The sequence below is a fragment of the Lissotriton helveticus genome, chromosome 4_1 (genome assembly GCF_964261635.1).
Source record: "Lissotriton helveticus chromosome 4_1, aLisHel1.1, whole genome shotgun sequence".
Taxonomy (NCBI): Eukaryota; Metazoa; Chordata; class Amphibia; order Caudata; family Salamandridae; genus Lissotriton; species Lissotriton helveticus.
This window is the reverse complement of record NC_136063.1, coordinates 1,818,235,991-1,818,256,255: the sequence shown is the minus strand read 5'-3', so window position 1 is coordinate 1,818,256,255 and position 20,265 is coordinate 1,818,235,991. Positions and strand designations below refer to the sequence as shown.

The following is a 20,265-nucleotide window of genomic DNA, read 5'->3' as shown; positions in this document are numbered from 1 at the left end:
GGTTACCACCTCTTTTGAGGTGTTGGTTAAAAAATGAATTATTTGCATCTGTAATTCTGTCTCAAAGCATAACATTCATACATACTACTGCGATTTTGTGTTTGGAAGAGACACCCTTAAAACGCATCTTCCAAATACTGAATTGCAAACACAAATTGAGCACATTACCGAATCATAATTTGTGATTTGTACAAATATAAAACCATTTTTGCCATCAGAAAACGGCCCGATTCTGTACATATGTAAAAGATACACAGAATCGGTAAGTTTTCCAACTGCAAAAATGATTCATACAAATGGCCCTAGATTGCTTAATTTTAACCTTTAACTAATTCCATGTTGAACATTATTCACATACAAATTGCAATCCTACGGAATAAAAATGTCTTAGCCAATGCGTGATATTATTGCTGCTAGGTAGCATCAATACATACGTACAGGTATTGTCCGCCGGAGTCGACAAGATACATTTCCTTCACCGAAAGCTTGCGGACAGTGTTATTGGATGGACTGAAAAAGAAAATAAATTATGAAAGCACACACATACACCAACTCACTTAGTCCTTCAGAACTAATGAGGCACTACTGAGGTATACAAAAATTATCTCCTGGTAAATTAGGGCAGGTCAAACCTACTATTATTTATCAGGGAAAAATGCCCAGTAAATTCTGGAAAATGCAGATTTTGGAGCGGCAGCCACCAAAATCTACATTTTATTCCCCAAAAACTCCTGGTATTCCCCCCTATGAATACCAAACACCTTAGTGTTGGGTTTATTGGGTGCAATAATTATCACATACTAACAGTAACCATCAGTGTTCAGTTGAGTATTTCATATTCAGGTTAGAAAAATATCACAAATAGACTAGGAAAGCAGTCGACTGTTATGTCTGACTGTTTAAATTCAAGCAAGAGATAGATACAGAAATAGAGGTTGGTGGGAAAGACAAAGAGAGAGAGCGAGAGAGAGGGTTAGAGAGCAAGAGAGCAAATGAAAGACAGAGAGAAACAAGAGGGCTTTGTCTATGGAAAACATCAGGTACCCCGCCTCTAGACGGCCGGCCTGAGGGTTTTTTCGGGCAGGATATTCTGCTGCATTTGTGACACAGTATTCTGTTTGCCAAACTTTAAATCGGATCCTTAGTCTTGGAAATTGTCACACCTTGGATGAAGGTGAAGATAATCCTAGAAATGCAGGGTTTTGTTCTTGATCAAATGGTAGCACTTGGATTTGGAAATATTGAACTATTGCTAACAAAATATTAGTCGCGTCCACATCCTGTGATTCTGGGAAAATCACTTAATCTCCCCGTGCCTGAATGTGTAATGTAAATACGCTGCTCATGAAAAGCGCTCCAATACCTTGTGTCGAGTTTGCGCTATATAAATATGCAAAATAATATATATATATGCTGGCAACCATACCCAGTTAATTACCATTGCTAGTGGTCATACAGAATTACCATCTGGTATTGGTTCTTTTGAAAAACCGTTAAAGCAATCAGTAATAATAACTATTACCCTTTGAATTACAGCCAATAATTGAGAGGGTGTGGCTATTCGAATATTTACTTTAAGTATTGCTGCTCTAGATTCTTGTAGCCTGCCAGTGTATAGAGCTCATAGTCTGAATACTTAATCCCCCACAATGCGATATTAATGCCACATTCTCGTTTATAATCCAGATTTTCAATGTATCCAATTAAATTCAGCAAGCAGAATATTACATGTATTCCTCCAAAAAATGCAATATTCCTCCAAAGCATGTCGTGACATCAGTAGGATTGCTTTGTTGAAGCTCTTTTTAGGTCTCGCTGAACCAACGCGCATGCGTTGTTCTGCGAGAGTATAGTAGGCGAAATAAACTCTTGAAACCAGCGAGGATTGTCCCCAATGCATGTGAGGTACTCAAGCGTGACGCTTCCCCAGCGCGCGCTTGGCCTCACTTCTCAATCACACCCCATATGGTGTTCCCTCCCACTCGCTCGCACATCAAAGGCTGCTCCCGCCCTCTGCTTCACACTTAAAAGGAATGCGCCCCCCGCAATGCCGAGAGCATTTCCCGGACGGCCGCTTTTCATTTCATTTCGCAAGCAGTTCCCCCTCCTCCCTCTCCTGACTTGCTCCTGCCTCCCACACCAATCCCACGTCGATGCTGCTTCCACTCTCTCGCTGCCCCGTCAGAGCACTTCAATTGCTTGCATTTTTTATTTAGATGGTCGGCGGTTCTAATCTGTAATAAGAAGATTGACTCCGTGCTTGATTTGAGTGAAAGGCAGCATGGAGGCTGTACCAAGCTTGGAGTGATGTACTTTTCTTTCTATCTTCTCCCGCAATGCCGAGAGCATTTCCCGGCCGGCCGCTTTTAATTTCATTTCGCAAGCAGTTCCCCCTCCTCCCTCTCCTGACTTGCTCCTGCCTCCCACACCAATCCCACGTCGAGGCTGCTTCCACTCTCCTGCTGCCCAGTCAGAGCACTTCAATTGCTTGCATTTTTTATTTATTTAGATGGTCGGCGGTTCTAATCTGTAATAAGAAGAGTGACTCCATGCTTGATTTGAGTGAAAGGCAGCATGGAGGCTGTACCAAGCTTGGAGTGATGTACTTTTCTTTCTATCTTCCCCCGCCCCCGCAATGCCGAGAGCATTTCCTGGCCGGCCGCTTTTAATTTCATTTTGCAAGCAGTTCCCCCTCCTCCCTCTCCTGACTTGCTCCTGCCTCCCACACCAATCCCACATCGGGGCTGCTTCCACTCTCCCGCTGCCCCGTCAGAGCACTTTAATTGCTTGCATTTTTTATTTAGATGGTCGGCGTTTCTAATCAGTAATAAGAAGAGTGAGTCCGTGCTTGATTTGAGTGAAAGGCAGCATGGTGGCTGTACCAAGCTTGGAGTGATGTACTTTTCTTTCAATCTTTTTCATGTGTATGTGTATTGATATGAAAAATATTACACAGTGGCTATAGCCACTGTTATGTGTTCTTTTAGTGAGTTCATATAGCACAAACTAAACCAGAAGGCATTAGAGCGCTTTACCTGAGCACCAGTTTCATTACATTAGGACACTTTCATTTTTTAGGTCTCGTCTATCCCACAACACCACTCAATGCCACAACACCACTCAGCGCACAGCATCACTCAACGCAACAGCATTACTCAGCACCACCACAGCACCACTCAGCACCACCACAGCACCACTCAGCACCACCACATTATCACTCAGCACCACCACATTATCACTCAGCACCACCACAGCACCACTCAGCACCACCACAGCACCACTCAGCACCACCACAGCATCACTCAGCACCACCACAGCAGCACCCAGCACCAGCACAGCATCACTCAGTGCCACCCCAGCATCACTCAGCACCACCCCAGCATCACTCAGCACCACCACAGCGCCACTCATCACCACCACAGCACCACTCAGCACCACCACAGCACCACTCAGCACCACCACAGCATCACTCAGCACCACCACAGCACCTCTCAGCGCCACCCCAGCATCTCTCAGCACCACCACAGCACCACTCAGCATCACCACATCATCACTCAGCGCTACCCCAACATCACGCAGCACCACCACATTATCACTCAGCACCACCACATTATCACTTAGCACCACCACAGCACCACTCAGCACCACCACAGCACCACTCAGCACCACCACAGCATCACTCAGCACCACCACAGCACCACGCAGCACCACCACAGCATCACTCAGCACCACTCAGCACCACTACAGCATCACTCAGCACAACCCAAGCATCACTCAGCACCACCACAGCATCACTCAGCGCCACCACAACATCACTCAGCACCACCACAGCACCACCCAGCACCATCACAGCATCACTCAGTGCCACCCCAGCATCACTCAGCACCACCCCAGCATCACTCAGCATCACCACAGCACCACTCAGCACCACAACAGCATCACTCAGCACCACCACAGCACCACCCAGCACCACCACAGCATCACTCAGTGCCACCCCAGCATCACTCATCACCACCCCAGCTTCACTCAGCACCACCACAGTGCCACTCAGCACCACCACAGCACCACTCAGCACCACCACAGCACCACTCAGCACCACCACAGCATCACTCAGCACCACCACAGCACCACTCAGCACCACCACAGCACCACTCAGCACCACCACATTATCACTAAGCCCACCACATTATCACTCAGCATCACCACAGCACCACTCAGCACCACCACAGCATATTTCAGCACCACAACAGCATCACTCAGCATCACAACAGCATCACTCAGCGCCACCACAGCACCACTCAGCACCACCACAGCATCATTCAGCACCACCACAGCACCACTCAGCACCACCACAGCACCACTCAGCTCCACCACAGCATCACTCAGCACCACCACAGCACCACTCAGCACCACCACATTATCACTCAGCACCACCACATTATCACTCAGCACCACCACAGCACCACTCAGCACCACCACAGCACCACTCAGCACCACCACAGCATCACTCAGCACCACCACAGCACCATGCAGCACCACCACAGCATCACTCAGCACCACCCCAGCACCACTCAGCACCACTACAGCATCACTCAGCGCAACCCAAGCATCACTCAGCACCACCACAGCATCACTCAGCGCCACCACAACATCACTCCACGCCATTAATAATAAGAAGAGTGAGTCCGTGCTTGATTTGAGTGAAAGGCAGCATGGTGGCTGTACCAAGCTTGGAGTGATGTACTTTTCTTTCAATCTTTTTCATGTGTATGTGTATTGATATGAAAAATGTTACACAGTGGCTATAGCCACTGTTATGTGTTCTTTTAGTGAGTTCATATAGCACAAACTAAACCAGAAGGCATTAGAGCGCTTTACCTGAGCACCAGTTTCATTACATTAGGACACTTTCATTTTTTAGGTCTCGTCTATCCCACAACACCACTCAATGCCACAACACCACTCAGTGCACAGCATCACTCAACGCAACAGCATTACTCAGCACCACCACAGCACCACTCAGCACCACCACAGCACCACTCAGCACCACCACATTATCACTCAGCACCACCACATTATCACTCAGCACCACCACAGCACCACTCTGCACCACCACAGCACCACTCAGCACCACCACAGCACCACTCAGCACCACCACAGCATCACTCAGCACCACCACAGCACCACCCAGCACCAGCACAGCATCACTCAGTGCCACCCCAGCATCACTCAGCACCACCCCAGCATCACTCAGCGCCACCACAGCGCCACTCAGCACCACCACAGCACCACTCAGCACCACCACAGCATAACTCAGCACCACCACAGCACCACTCAGCGCCACCACAGCATCTCTCAGCACCACCACAGCACCACTCAGCATCACCACATCATCACTCAGCGCTACCCCAACATCACGCAGCACCACCACATTATCACTCAGCACCACCACATTATCACTCAGCACCACCACAGCACCACTCAGCACCACCACAGCACCACTCAGCACCACCACAGCATCACTCAGCACCACCACAGCACCACGCAGCACCACCACAGCATCACTCAGCACCACTCAGCACCACTACAGCATCACTCAGCGCAACCCAAGCATCACTTAGCACCACCACAGCATCACTCAGCGCCATCACAACATCACTCAGCACCACCACAGCACCACCCAGCACCACCACAGCATCACTCAGTGCCACCCCAGCATCACTCAGCACCACCCCAGCATCACTCAGCACCACCACAGCACCACTCAGCACCACCACAGCATCACTCAGCACCACCACAGCACCACCCAGCACCACCACAGCATCACTCAGTGCCACCCCAGCATCACTCAGCACCACCCCAGCATCACTCAGCACCACCACAGCGCCACTCAGCACCACCACAGCACCACTCAGCACCACCACAGCACCACTCAGCACCACCACAGCATCACTCAACACCACCACAGCACCACTCAGCACCACCACAGCACCACTCAGCACCACCACATTATCACTAAGCCCACCACATTATCACTCAGCATCACCACAGCACCACTCAGCACCACCACAGCATCACTCAGCACCACAACAGCATCACTCAGCACCACAACAGCATCACTCAGCACCACCACAGCACCACTCAGCACCACCACAGCATCATTCAGCACCACCACAGCACCACTCAGCACCACCACAGCACCACTCAGCTCCACCACAGCATCACTCAGCACCACCACAGCACCACCACAGCACCACTCAGCACCATCACAGCATCACTCAGCACCACCACAGCACCACGCAGCACCACCACAGCATCACTCAGCACCACCCCAGCACCACTCAGCACCACTACAGCATCACTCAGCGCAACCCAAGCATCACTCAGCACCACCACAGCATCACTCAGCGCCACCACAACATCACTCCACGCCATTACAGCATCAATCTGTGCAACCATTCAACAACAACTGGTTCAAATATGTTCTCTCAATGTTTCAAACTTTATTACAAATATCACAAAAAGATGTTAATATTTCACTTCTGTTCTTGGATTTTCATCACAATAAAATACACTGAACATGATTTTCACAAAAGTTATTTACAAAAGTTTAAGCTATTGCCATTATAAATTACAATCACTTTTATTTAAGTATTAATTATTTAAAAAAATTAAAAGCCATTGTTATTTGTAATATCAATACATCTAAGTCACGTAAATACAAAACATGCTGCATTACAAATGCTATAGGTGTCTCATTTGCGAAAGTTATAACTATTGGCATTGTAAATGACAAAGCTAGTAATTTAGCTATTTTCAAAACCAACACATAACTAAAAAAATTGTCATTTACAAGACCAATAGCTCAAACTTTCATAATGCGAGACCTATTACATTGCAAATGCTTGTTAATGGAAGCTGTCTTCAGCCCTAGACGTGGAAATAATTAATTGAAGTCGATTCATTGAAGATGTGAAATATTTTGTAACAGGAATATTGCTCTCCAAGGAACATTGATCTCTCAGATTTTAAGATTCCACAAATGGTGGGTAGGAGCTGTTTTATGTACGTTCTTTTCCATTCCAAACAAAAGTGTAAGACATGCAGCTTCAAAGAAAGTCTTCTGTCACAGATTGCCAAGCCATATAGGAATAGTTGTTTGATATATTATGTACAACGAGGGATGGTGCCGAGGTGGAGGGTATAAGTCACATACCTGTGCTGTTTCGTCGTGCCTGATATTCTCCACTGCATGTTTATGAGGGGGTTTTGGGTGCATCTCACTGGCACAAAAGAGAGACACATCGATATTTCACGCTTCCCTGAGAGGGGAAAGATTGGTTGAATGCCTTAGTTGGGGCTGAACCTTTGCCATGGACTAGTTGGTGCATTCTTGTGTAGCTGAGGGGCTGGGCACCTTGTTTGGGTGGGGGACTCTGGGCCGAGCGGAGAAGGCCACTTCACAGCATTCCAATGTGATGGAAATGTACTGGTTCCTTTCCCTTTAGCTTTGGGTAGTTTAGGGGAGTTGATATCGGGGGGTAGGGAAAGGGGGGATTTATGGTTACTTTGGAGGGGACCATGAACACAAGCTTGATCCCATCCACACTATGGTTAGACCAGGGGTGTGGGAACTGATGAATGATACCGCAGAATTTATCGGGGTATCGGAGAGGCATGCAATTCCCCAAGAACCTTATACTTGCATGGAATGTGAAGGGGCAGAACTCCCCTCTAGAAGACATTAAATCTAGAGGGAAGTCTGGGGGCTGCTCCAGATATAATGTGTCTCCAGGAGATGCACTTGAGATCCCAGGACACTTACTGTACCCCACTCAATATTTCGCAGCCTCTTCCACTAGGAGGGAGCGGTGATGATAGGCGTACCTAAGGTCAAACCCTTCGAATTGGTGGGAGTCAAGAGAGATACACAGGAGGTGTGCTATGTATATGTAGAGCGGAGAGTACAAGAGTGTACACTGGTTATATTCAATGCCTTTGTTTCGAAGCAGGGACAGGCACAGTACATCTAGAGCTTGGTAGATAAGGTAAAGATGTAGGCATCGGTACACCTCCTCTGGGTAGGAGATTTTAATCTGTCTCCAGATGCGCAATTAGATTAGCATTCTTAGGATAGATGTGCACAAGGAGCTTTGCCGTGGGACCTGCTGCACTTCCAGGCCGATCTGGGGGTGGTGGACCTCTGAAAGGTGCAGCACCCATTGAAGCAGGATTAGACTTTCTTCTCCAATTTTCATAGATCCTACTACAGGATCGACTTGATGTGGGCTCCTAGTTCTTTCTTGAGGCGACTGCAACCAGCAAGAGGTTCACTATAGCTCTCTCGGACAATGTGTTGGTCCTGTGGGAGAGAGATGGCCAACAGAGAAGGGGGCATTGAGCATCTTTATGTTGGTTCAATCAGATCTTACAGAGGGACCACCCCTGCAGACAGGCACTTAGCGATTCTATAGTGAACTACTTTTAGAAAAACAAGGTAGATGAGATGCCTCTCACTCTGGTCTGGGGCACCTTCAGGGCGGTCTTCAGGGACCAATGCATAGCAGAGAAAGTGAGTTTCTGTCTTGTGGGATCGCCTAGTCGGAATGTTCTGAAGGCCGAAGGCAACTGCTCAGCACAGACAGACGGAATATTTAAAAGCCCAGCACCGGATTGTGGGGCTTCAGTGACAAATCAACTTAGAGGCCATGGAGAGGGCAGAAAAGGCACCACTTTACCTGAGGCAGTGGTTCTATGAATGAGCCAACACAACAGGAGCCCTGGTATGTGCCAAAGGCACAGCAGATCAGCGGGTGTTCATCCATCATTTGAGGGCAGAGGAAGTCACTTTGAAAGCGAAAGGGCTGGGAAATGTAGAGCCTTATGAGAATACTATTTGAGCCTCTATGCTGAAGAGCTGGTGCCAATAGCAGACGTACATGCATACCTCTCACCAGAGGAGGTCCTGAAAGCAGTTAAAGACATGCATCCTGATAAAGCTCTGAGGCCAGTCAGACAGCTGAATCGCTTCGATAAATATTTGGCTTTGGAGGTAACCTTGAGGCTGACAACACTCTTTAATTGCTTCCTGCTAATGAGGACAATTGCACCCTTGATACATCATGTGCATATTACCCTAATTCACTTAGGAGGACAAGCACAGGTGGCCTATAATGCTTATGAACTCAGATCTCAAAATGTTTACAAGAGTTTTATCTAGCAGGCTCTTCTTGCTGCACTTTCCGTACCTGTTTAACCCATTTGGGGGTTAGTTCAAATATCCGATGGGTATTGAACTTAATTATTGAGGCCAATAATCAAATCCCTGTGGCGATCCTGTCATTGGATGTGGAAAAAACCTTTGACAGGGTCAACTGGGTCTACCTCTTTCAGATGCTTTCAGGGATTGGACTGTGGACGAACATGCAAAACTGGATAGCAGCTTTCTGCAAAAACACAACTGTGTCCATCTAGGTAAATGGCTTATGCTCCACCATGATCTCGCTGAAGAGAGGGAAGCAGCAGGGCTACCCCGTCTCACCTATTCTTTTTGTCTTCTCCATTGAGCCCCTGTCGGCCATGACACACCAATGCTGGTATATTAGGGACATGCCTGTTGGGGACGATCACCATAAGATTAATTCATTTATGGATGATGTCCTGTTGACCCTGACGGACCCAGAATAATCCATTCCTTGGGCAATATGGGCCCTGGAAAACTATGGCAAAGTATCTGGTTGCTAGGTCAATCTTAACAAGTCTGAAATGCTCAGTGTAGTGATCCTTGCAGTCTCTGAACTGACAATTCGTGAGGCCTTCCCTTGCACTGAGCAGAGAAGAAAGTTAAATACCTAGGGATCTACAATACAACATCGTACCGCCTGCTCTATGCAGGAAACTATCCTTGAATCATCCACGCGATCAGTAGTGACTTGCATAAATTGAAGGATCTCTCCTGTCGAGGCTGGGCAGGGTAGCCGATGTCAAACAAAACATCCAAATGTGCTTACTGTACGTCTTCCAGGCCTTGGTGGTCGTGGTCCCAGAGGATGCCATGCAGGCCCTCCAAAAAGAGATAGACACATTTATATGGAGAGGAAAAGGGGAAAGGGTATCCAGAATGGTCCTACAAACCAACCAACGCTCGGGGGAGGGGGAGCTGCCAGATGTTGAAAAATACTATGAGGTAACCCAGCTCTGACTATTTCTCTAATAGTTACTATATGAGACAAAACTCTACTGGATTCTTATAGATGTAAAGGTGATTAACCGTGCACTGTAAGCCATGCCTATCTGCCCAAACATGCAAGGTCATCAGTCTGCTACTTCTCTGAGTTCCATAAGCCAGTAATACAGGTGTGGGACTCTCTCACGGGAATTATGATCCTCACGTCCTTCCCCTCCCCCATTACGCCACTACTGAACAGCCAAGACTTTATCCCAGGTCTGAATAAGTGAGAATTTGGCCACTGGGAAGAAGGGGTTGTAGGATGCTCAGAGATGTGTTTCCTGGAGGGAATACTAAGCCTTTCTTCAAGTGCAAACAGAAGTACTGCCTTCTGGAAGCCAATCGGCTTCTCAACTTCCAGCAGCAGCATTGGACTCTCCAATAAAAAACAGTGTCTCCTAGGCCGACGGCATGGTAGAAACTATTTGTGTCATATAGTGGCCCAAAGGGCCTTATCTCCAATACTTATACTATACTGTATAAAATATACTGTCTAAAATAATGATGGGCTGGTATGTGACATCCGAGAAACTGCAACATATGTATGACATAGCAGATGGATTATCCTGGAGAACTGGCTGTTAGGAAAATTATATGATGCATGTGTGTTGGGCTATACTATAGTTCTTTTGGAAAGAAATTCTTAGGCATATCAGGGGGGTGGTCGATTACCCACTGTGACCAAACCAGACAACGCTGATCCTGAATGTAAGACTGCTGGAGATAACAAGCCTATCACTGAGAGATTGGTGTATGATTATGAATATGTCTCCTGCGGCCAAAAATTTGCTTGCACTGAAATGGAAAACTAGCCAGATCCCCACCATGCCGGAATGGGCGGGGAGACTATGGACATTGTTGGTGATGGAAAAACTGTCTTGGGGGCTACTGGAAATAGGGCATTGGTTTGAGGCGATGTGGGGTTGCTTGCTGAACTACTTAATAGTGAAAGACTTTCTTTACGATTTCCCTAAATCAATGAGATCCCCGCACCTCGCTACGTGATTTCAGGGGTGTGAGTAGACCACTGCAGCCAAGCAACAAATAACTGAGCTCCTATAGAACGCCTCCTGGGCTGTCTAGTACTGCGGGTCATCAGCGTGGACCCCTGGGGCCTGGGTAGGGTTAGGGGGGTGTTGCCACAGCCATACTGGGACTGGGATGAAGCAAGGGATATGATCTGTGCTGTCGATATAGTTTGTGTTGTTGATTTAATGAAAACAAAGCAAAGAAAATCTCTTTGAAAGAAATATTTAAACTCTGGCTTGAACTCCACTGAAACAGGTAGTAAAAATCATAAGCAATCTAATCAAGACAAATCCCTTCATACCTGTAGTGGGCAAGTGCTGCATTCAAACCACTGGCAGAAATCGTCATGAAACTGGGACCATCACTATTCTTCTGCTTCCTAGATCCAAAAAAGAATAGTCAATTAATATCTGTTACAGTATGTCGGTTAGAGGTCTTAGAATACATTTCTCTAAAACATATGTAATGAATTGTGGGCCAGGATGTGTTAAGAAAAAACTTTTTTATTGATAATAAGAGAATAGAATCCACAAATACTTTTTCCTATCTGGGAATATTGTTTGACCGTACAGGGTCATGGGTGCAGGCTGTAAAAGCAAGGAGGCTACTTTACATTAAGTATCTCAACAAAAGGAGAGAGAGGGTTTTAGGGCACTCTTAGTCCCCAAGCAATATACAGGTAATCAAAAGAAGAGTGACCATAAAGATAAAGTATATAAAGGAGGTGGGTGTCGCACGTGAAGTCTGAGGCCAGTTGTAAGTGGTCCGATGGTAAGACCAAATTTCAAGAAAAAATACACTGTTTTTTCAGGAAACCCTCACTCACCCTAGTGGTGACATGCTTCATCATCGGGTCCACCGGGAGAGATCGAATACCTCCCCGGTGTGCTGCGACGCCAGGAGACTGCGGAGCAGGTTTTTGTGTGAAGATGAAGTGTGAAAAAATATACTGAGGTTAAAAATGTCAGAGGTTGTACCAAACAAAACTTTATTCATTGGTCAACCTGACATATTAAAAAATGAGATATGTGAAGGGAAACTAGCCAATTACTTTATACTGGTGTTTACCCTGTAAAGAAGGTCAACATGTTTCTGCCCGTTTTTATGTTTTACTTTACTGGGCTTTCATCAGGACCGGTAAGCGAGTGTGCCAATGACAGGAGGGGCGCGCTAAGGCCCGCCCTGCCAATGGTCGTGAAAGTTAAAAATAGCACTATGTGTAAATTGGTGCAAAAAGAAAAAGAAACAAACTCATAAGTAGTGGGGTTTTACCTCTTTTGCGAGGAACCTAGGAGTTTGTAAAGAAATAGATCCACGCCCCATAGAACACAGGAGGGGGGTGGGAGCGACAATGGCACACCGCCCGCAACGCTCAGCACCCGCTCGGCACCTAGCTTCACCCTCGCTGGATCTCGTGGATGGATGATCCACGAGATCCACCAGTATAAAGTAATTGGCTAGTTTCCCTTCACATATCTCATTTTTTAATATGTCAGGTTGACCAATGAATAAAGTTTTGTTTGGTACAACCTCTGACATTTTTAACCTCAGTATATTTTTTCACACTTCATCTTCACACAAAAACCTGCTCCGCAGTCTCCTGGCGTCGCAGCACACCGGGGAGGTATTCGATCTCTCCCGGTGGACCCGATGATGAAGCATGTCACCACTAGGGTGAGTGAGGGTTTCCTGAAAAAACAGTGTATTTTTTCTTGAAATTTGGTCTTACCATCGGACCACTTACAACTGGCCTCAGACTTCACGTGCGACACCCACCTCCTTTATATACTTTATCTTTATGGTCACTCTTCTTTTGATTACCTGTACTTTACATTAAGACCTTATCTACTCTCTCCAATTTCAGCAAGAAACTGGGTAGACGTCCTGTTGTTGAACTACTGGAGATCTACAAAGTGAAATGTGTTAGCGTAGCTACATATAGAGCTGGCATATGGGGTTGTGCGGATGTGGGTTCACTCCAGGTAGCCTAAAACATGTTTTTTAAAATTTTAATTGATGGTCCCCAATAGTACCTCCTCTTTTGTGTGCCATACTGAATTAGGTCTGCCATATCTAGAAGATATTATCCAGATCCAACCGGTCCCGTTATGGCACAGGATATGGATAACAGAGGAGACAAAATGTAATAGGGGCGTGTTAGTAGATAGCTGGGGCTTGGATGCAAGCCTTGGGGTGTCGATCGTTTGTCATGATGTCACACCACACCTAGAGACACAATGTTGCGGAATGAACTGGTGCATGTCCTTTGAAAAAGAGATTTATAAAAGTCAGTGATGTCCTGCATAATGTGTCACAATGTGCAATCCATGGCAACACAATTTTGGCACTGGATGATATGCACTAAGTGACTCCTACTTGATTTGGGATATAACTTAAGTTAAAGGTGTTGCTTGAAAACTGGTACTGCATGTTCAGTGCCTACCTTTGCACTACCAATGAGAAGAAAAACATTTAATGTATCATCACTCTTTCTGACCGACCAGCGTACTGAGGGGCAGATTTACAACTTCTGGCGCATCCCTGCAAATCAGCAGGGATGCGCCAGAACAGATGCGTCACATAATTCCCCCCTTGCGCCACTATGGATGTGTCGCATTTACAATGCGGCACACCATGGTGTAAGGAGGGGCAGATGCTTGACGCATCTTGTGGCGTATGGGCGGCGCATTGTTGGAGTTGTGTCGCAAGCGCGACGCAACTCCCGCAATGCACTGGGGTCGCCCATACTTAACGTGGTGCATCGATCCTTACGCATGCTTCAAACAGGCGTAAGGGTCTGACGCAGCAGCGTCCTAAAACTGACTCCGTGAAATCTTGTAGATTTCACTGCATCAGTTTTACAGGGCTTTTCTGCGAGGGAACGCCCACCCTGTGACAGAACGCCCACATGAAACCTGACGCAGGTTTCATGTGGTGCAGGGCTTTACAACGTGACACATCTGCCTAGATGCGTTACGTTGTAAATAAGTCGCAACATTGCGCATGGTTTACACCACCACTGCGTCATAAAAGAGACGCACCGGCGGCGTAAAAGTGTCGCAAGGGGCTTGTAAATCTGCCCCTGAATGTTTTATATTTTTTACAATGTTGTTATTGTGGGGGTTGTCTCATGGAATGAATGCACATTATAACAAAAAACTTTACATTTTGATTTCATTGGGTGGTATCCATTTTCCATTTCTTTTCTTTTTGTAAGATCATTTCTTATAACATTACGTTAATCATTTATCTTCCAAAGCTATTGTGTTAACACCAACATTCTCTTATGCCGAAAAGCAGTGGAATCATGGCTGAGTCAAAGGAATGTGTGACAGAATATCGATGGACAGAAAAACGGCCTGCAAAAATATCGACATACAAAATATAGAAGTCAAAAATATCGAAGTCCAATCTACATAAAGGTAAGAACAAAAATATAGAAAAAAATATATAGTCGTCAAAAATATCGACATTAAAGATATCGTTCTTTTTAATGTTGTAATAATAATGTAAAATTAAGTAAATAATACATATAATTAAAAGAAATATAGTTAAAATTATTAAAATATATTTAAAAATAATAACTAATACATTAAGGGCCTGATTCTGATGCGGGTTGGAAAGCTTTCCCACCTAGGGCCTGATTCTGATGTGGTTAGGAAGGCCTCCTAATGGCATTTACTCCTTCCAAATCGGATCGGGAACGCCCCAGGGCCCAATTGAAGTCAATGGGAGTCGTATCGGGAAGCATCCGGATGCATTGTACTCCATCGGTCGGACTGTCCCGATCCGAGTGGGTTGGAAACCATTTCCAACCAGATTCAGTCTGGAAGTATTTCCAAACTGCATCAGAATCAGCCCCTAAATGTTAAAATAAATTAAATATATACATATAAATGAATATATATACTTACTCCATAGAGTGCAACATTAGGGATAGCGCTGGATAGCATAGGGATAAAAACTTACTATTCCCACTCCAGAGAGTGCAATAGGAGGGAAAGCACTGGATAGCATAGGGGTAAAAATTACTATTCCCACTCGAGAGAGTGCAACAGTGTGGAAAGCGCTGGATAGCCGAAGGGTAAAAATTACTATTCCCGCTACAGTGAGTGCAACAGTAGGGAAAGCGATGGATAGCGTAGGGGTAATAATTACTATTCTCACTCCAGGGAGTGCAACAGTAGGGAAAGCGCTGTATAGCGTAGGTTATTCCCACTCCAGAGAGTGCAACAGTAGGGAAAGTGTTGGATAGCGTAGGGGTAAAAATAACTATTCCCACTCCAGAGAGTGCAAGAGTAGGGAAAGCGCTGGATAGCGTAGGGGTAAAAATGACTATTCCCACTCCAGTGAGTGCAACAGTAGGGAAAGCGTTGGACAACGTAGATGTTAAAAATAACATACTTATAAATGCAATAAATATTGTAATTAAATAATGATTTATTAATACATTTAGGAAATACTTCCCACCCTATTCCCCAATAAACACACAACACACTCCTCATAAAATGTCCCACAATTAAATACATTTTCAATTAATCAATTAATAAAAATTAATTTGCAACTAATAATTACATTTAAAAAAAATCTCAATAACAATAAATAATATGTAATAAAAACTTAATAACCAAATAATAATTAATTAACAAAAAAAATAATTTGTAATACCACTAAATAATATGCAATAACAATTAATAACACATTAATAATTCATTTACAAAAACAAAATATCAATACAAATAAATAATATTTAATACAAATTAACAACCAATTAATAATTAATCAACAAAGAAAATAAATATCAATACTCAATTTTTCTTAATTAATTACGTAGTTACAAATAATTTACTTACCACCTTATTCCTCTAAAAAAACACAACGCACTTCAACAATAAATTAATACAACTACAATAATTAGCAATTAATAATAATTCATTACCAATTAATAATTCATTAACAATAAATTAATTATAATAAAAATAAATAAAAATTAATAAGTACTTAAAATATTTTTTTTACTTCCCACCCTATTTCCCTATAAACCCACAACCCGCTACAGAAATAAAACAAACACAAAGGGGCCGATTACGATTCGGTAAACCAATCGTACGACCGAATCGAATACGTAGCCCTTTCCGTACGACTCGTACAATTCCGTCCGAATCGCGTAGTACGATTCGTTTGAAAAATATACGACAGAATCGTTGTGAACCGTACGAAAATCAAGGGGAAATCCGTACGACACGGACCCTCACAGTGAACCAGTGAACCGTACGAATCGTAAACATGCTGTACGACCCGACCAGTATGATCCGGACCTGGGAATGCAATTCGTACAGAAAATGTCGCGTATGAGCGATTCGTACGGTGAGCCACACAATCACATACGCACCGTACCCCTGCAATCATGGGGTGTACGCACCGTACCCCTAGGCACCATACCCCTACGCACCGAACCCCTGCAATCATGGGGTGTATGCACCGTACCCCTACGCACCGTACCCCTGCAATCATGGGGTGTAGGCACTGTACCTGGGGGGGTCAGTTTTGTACACGGTTCGAGTCGAAATCTGCTTTTCTGGTTGTTTTGAGCTCCCATAGAAAAAGTCATACGGAGTGTTGACGAGACGAATCGTACGTGCTAGGTTGGAAAATGCTACTTCGATCCTTACGGATGTCACATACTGCGTGTTACAAATGCAATTCATACGGATTTTTAAGTCGTATGGTCTTTCGTACGATTCGTACGGAGATCTGCTTTGGGTCCGAATCGTACTTCATCGTACGTACGGGGACGTTTAAGGGTACGATTCGTACGGGAAATATGCTCCGTACGGCTATTTGGAAGGGATTTTACCAAATCGGAATCAGCCCCAAAATGTAATTAAAATAAATTAATAATTCCTAAAAATTATTATTTAATTTACTATAATTTAATTAATGCCCACCCTATTCCCTTATACACCCACAACCCGCTACGGTGCTAAAACGCAAAATTTACTTTAAAAAAAAAAAAATGACTTATTTCTAAAAGATTTATACATATTATTAAAAAAACAGTACAACACTTAACAAAAAATATAGAACACATACATATTAAATACATACTAAAATATATAACACTCATATAAATATCGATATTATTAACATTAATAATTTAACTATCGATATTACTAACATTGATATTTGCAACATCGATATTTCTTACCTTAACTTCGATATTCTGGTTGTAGATATTCTTGACTTCGATATTTTGGCCCTACGATATTTAAAACTTGATATAACTGTGCTTCGATATTTAAAAATCGATATTTTGACTGTCCACCGAGCCAAAGCTGGCCTCAAATAAATGGAGAACAAATGTGTGTTATATGCTGTGGAGCATGTTCTAGGCTTAACAAACTTCTACTTGGAAGGTGGATACTTTTACTAAGAAAAACCTGTGAAAAAAGTAAAAATTGTTCAATCTTCTTCTATTAATGGTACAATATCAGAGTCCCCAGGGTTACTATACCATGAGGAACATAATGTTCTATTGGTTGTGCCTGAGGAGTGTTATCAATATAGTTCTAGTTAATCGTAAAACAAATGTATTGGGGCAATGCTCTATTCTTGGCTAGATTCACAAATGTGCTCATCTCTGAAATATGTGGTCAAGTTCAAAAAGCATAAAATTATGGTATTTGTCTTGCTTGAGGGCTCACATGAAAAGACCATAGCTCAGGGAGAGAAGAACTCTCCATTGATTCTGTGGTGAAGTTAAGGTACAGTTCAAAGCCATGACCATCTTGACTTGTTTGCAGGTCTACAAAAGAAGATGATTCCTTATACTTGAACATGAGTCCTTCATATTTAGGACAAATGTCTGTTCACTGAGAATCTTTAATGTCTGCAAAGAAAGGGTAGATGCTGTTTGTGCATCATAGCATGCACGTACGGAACACTTCTCCTATTGATATAAGTTAGGCGGCATCATTAGTGTGTTTAAATCCTAACCTTAGTCGTGCTTGTTTAAATGCTAACTGCTCATCAGTCGCAATTTCACTGTAATAACAATGCTTTAACAATGTACATCTATGCAAATATTCTCACAATTCCATGTGCTGCCCCCCCAAAATATTTGTGGTTCCTACAAAAAAGGGATGCTGCATGTTCAAAGAGAATGTGTACTGTATGTTTTCCTATTTATGTTGTAGTTTTATGCAATGCTTCATATCACATTTTAGTCACTTCAGAGTGCTGTTATTTTGCCGACTTCAGTGTTAAAGCAAGAAAGGAGGAAAATTAAAATATTTTGAGTGTGGGTGTTTACTCATGGGTGATATCTGTCACTACTCCATCTCTGTCACTGAGATACTCCTCTGATAGTTCAATTGAGTAAGGGTCGTTGGGGGCACGGCCATTTGACCGGCTGCCCGTTTAGAGTTTTTACTCTTCTGTACCACTGTAAAAAACATGGGGCTAAGGGACAGTAAAAACGTTTTAATGACTCCAACATCATGGGGGAACATTCCTATGGTGGAGGGGTCATTAGTTTTTGTTTTTTCAAAGACAAAATCCTGGTTTTATATTTGAAAAAAAACCTGAAATTTATTAAAAGTTTGATGGATGGTACTATGATTTTGACAGTACCATCCAGCACATTTTAATGCCTTGGAAACAACTGCTTTGGTGGTGACTCTTGACAATGTTTACAGATGTCCACAGGGCTGACGGACAACTCAAAATTTGACAGGTAGACAACCCTTGGTATTGCAGTTGTGAAGTACTCCATCACACCAATGGACTTTCCTCTGCCTATCAAACTCTAAATCAGCGCCAAAGAGAGGAGCTAGTTTTTTTTAAACATGTCCTAGACCCCAGACCAGTAAGCATTGTGACTGATGCAGAGAATCCTTGACTGGATGCTTGCATCTACCAGGAGACAGTGGGCTGTTTTAGGGATTTCCTAGGAGTATCCTTTGTGCTACTGCATTGTTAATACATGAGAGAGAAGTGGAGGAGTATTAGAAAATGTTTCTTGCTTGACTGCCTAGGGCATGGGAATACATATTGATTGTGTATGCAGGACATGCCACATCACGGTCACTGAGCAAAATGAAAAATATACAAAGAACAGTACCTATTACTTGTTGCATAGGGACAGTTTTTTTTCTTTCTATGCTTCACAGCTGTTCATATCTCAATTTGTTCAGCAGCAGTAGTTTTAAAACTCCTCCTCCTGTTAAGAATCTGTTTTAGTTCAGCCATCCTTACTTTCAACTGCCTCTACAATATTCTTAGCAACCCAAGTCTTCCTTTAATAGGCGCCTCTCCAGTTTCACTGTTTGCCCAAGAATAGCAGACCTAATCTTCATGATCTTTTAATTTTGACGAGCAAATCTTAACCAAGATCAATTATTTCAGATGTTACAATCAAGAAGAAAGAGAGGTGCCATCACCCATGCTTGATCGACATGACAAGTGTAAACTTTGTTCATGTCTATTGTTCGGGTCCTAATCAAAGGCTGATGACACTAAATGAAAATGAGACAGTATGTTTGGATGAATATCCTAAAGCTATTACTTTCTGAAAATGTAACAGGTCTCTTGAATGTTGAGAATATATGTGTCTGATTTCTGCTGGAAAAACGTTTTTAATCGCGTTGTTTAAAGGATCTAGGAGATCTGGAACAAACATTGGTGGATGATCACAAGAATCATGCTGGCTTAGCTTCCGCTTCTTTAATCGAGTATGGGGTTTTAATTTACAAAGATTTTTCTGTGTGTTGGTATTATCGCAGGCTCCTGACACTCCTGAATTTGTATACGCCAGAGACAACTGCTCATTTTGAATCATGCCCTGACAGTCATTTTATATATTCAGGAACATTTCGTTTTCATAGCAGCAACACTGTAGAGCCAGCCCATTCTGAAGTTCATGCTTCCATGCCTTGCTTTAGAATAATCAACACGGCCTTGTTGTTCACCTACCCTGTTCAGATCAGCCACGTTAGAAGGCATTCAAT

At 43.8% G+C, this 20,265-nt stretch overlaps 1 protein-coding gene across 3 annotated transcripts in view; it reads right to left on the bottom strand.

The window, feature by feature from the left end:
• Positions 1-20,265, bottom strand: part of LOC144829368 (xaa-Pro aminopeptidase 2-like) — a 449,433-nt gene that overhangs the window by 128,202 nt on the left and 300,966 nt on the right. For all 3 annotated transcript variants that reach the window (XM_078688440.1, XM_078688439.1, XM_078688441.1), the window contains 2 exons: positions 11,559-11,636; positions 439-510 (listed from right to left, as the gene is read on the bottom strand). In XM_078688440.1, the coding sequence (XP_078544566.1) occupies positions 439-510; positions 11,559-11,636 (150 nt within the window). The remainder of the gene's footprint in view (positions 1-438; positions 511-11,558; positions 11,637-20,265) is intronic.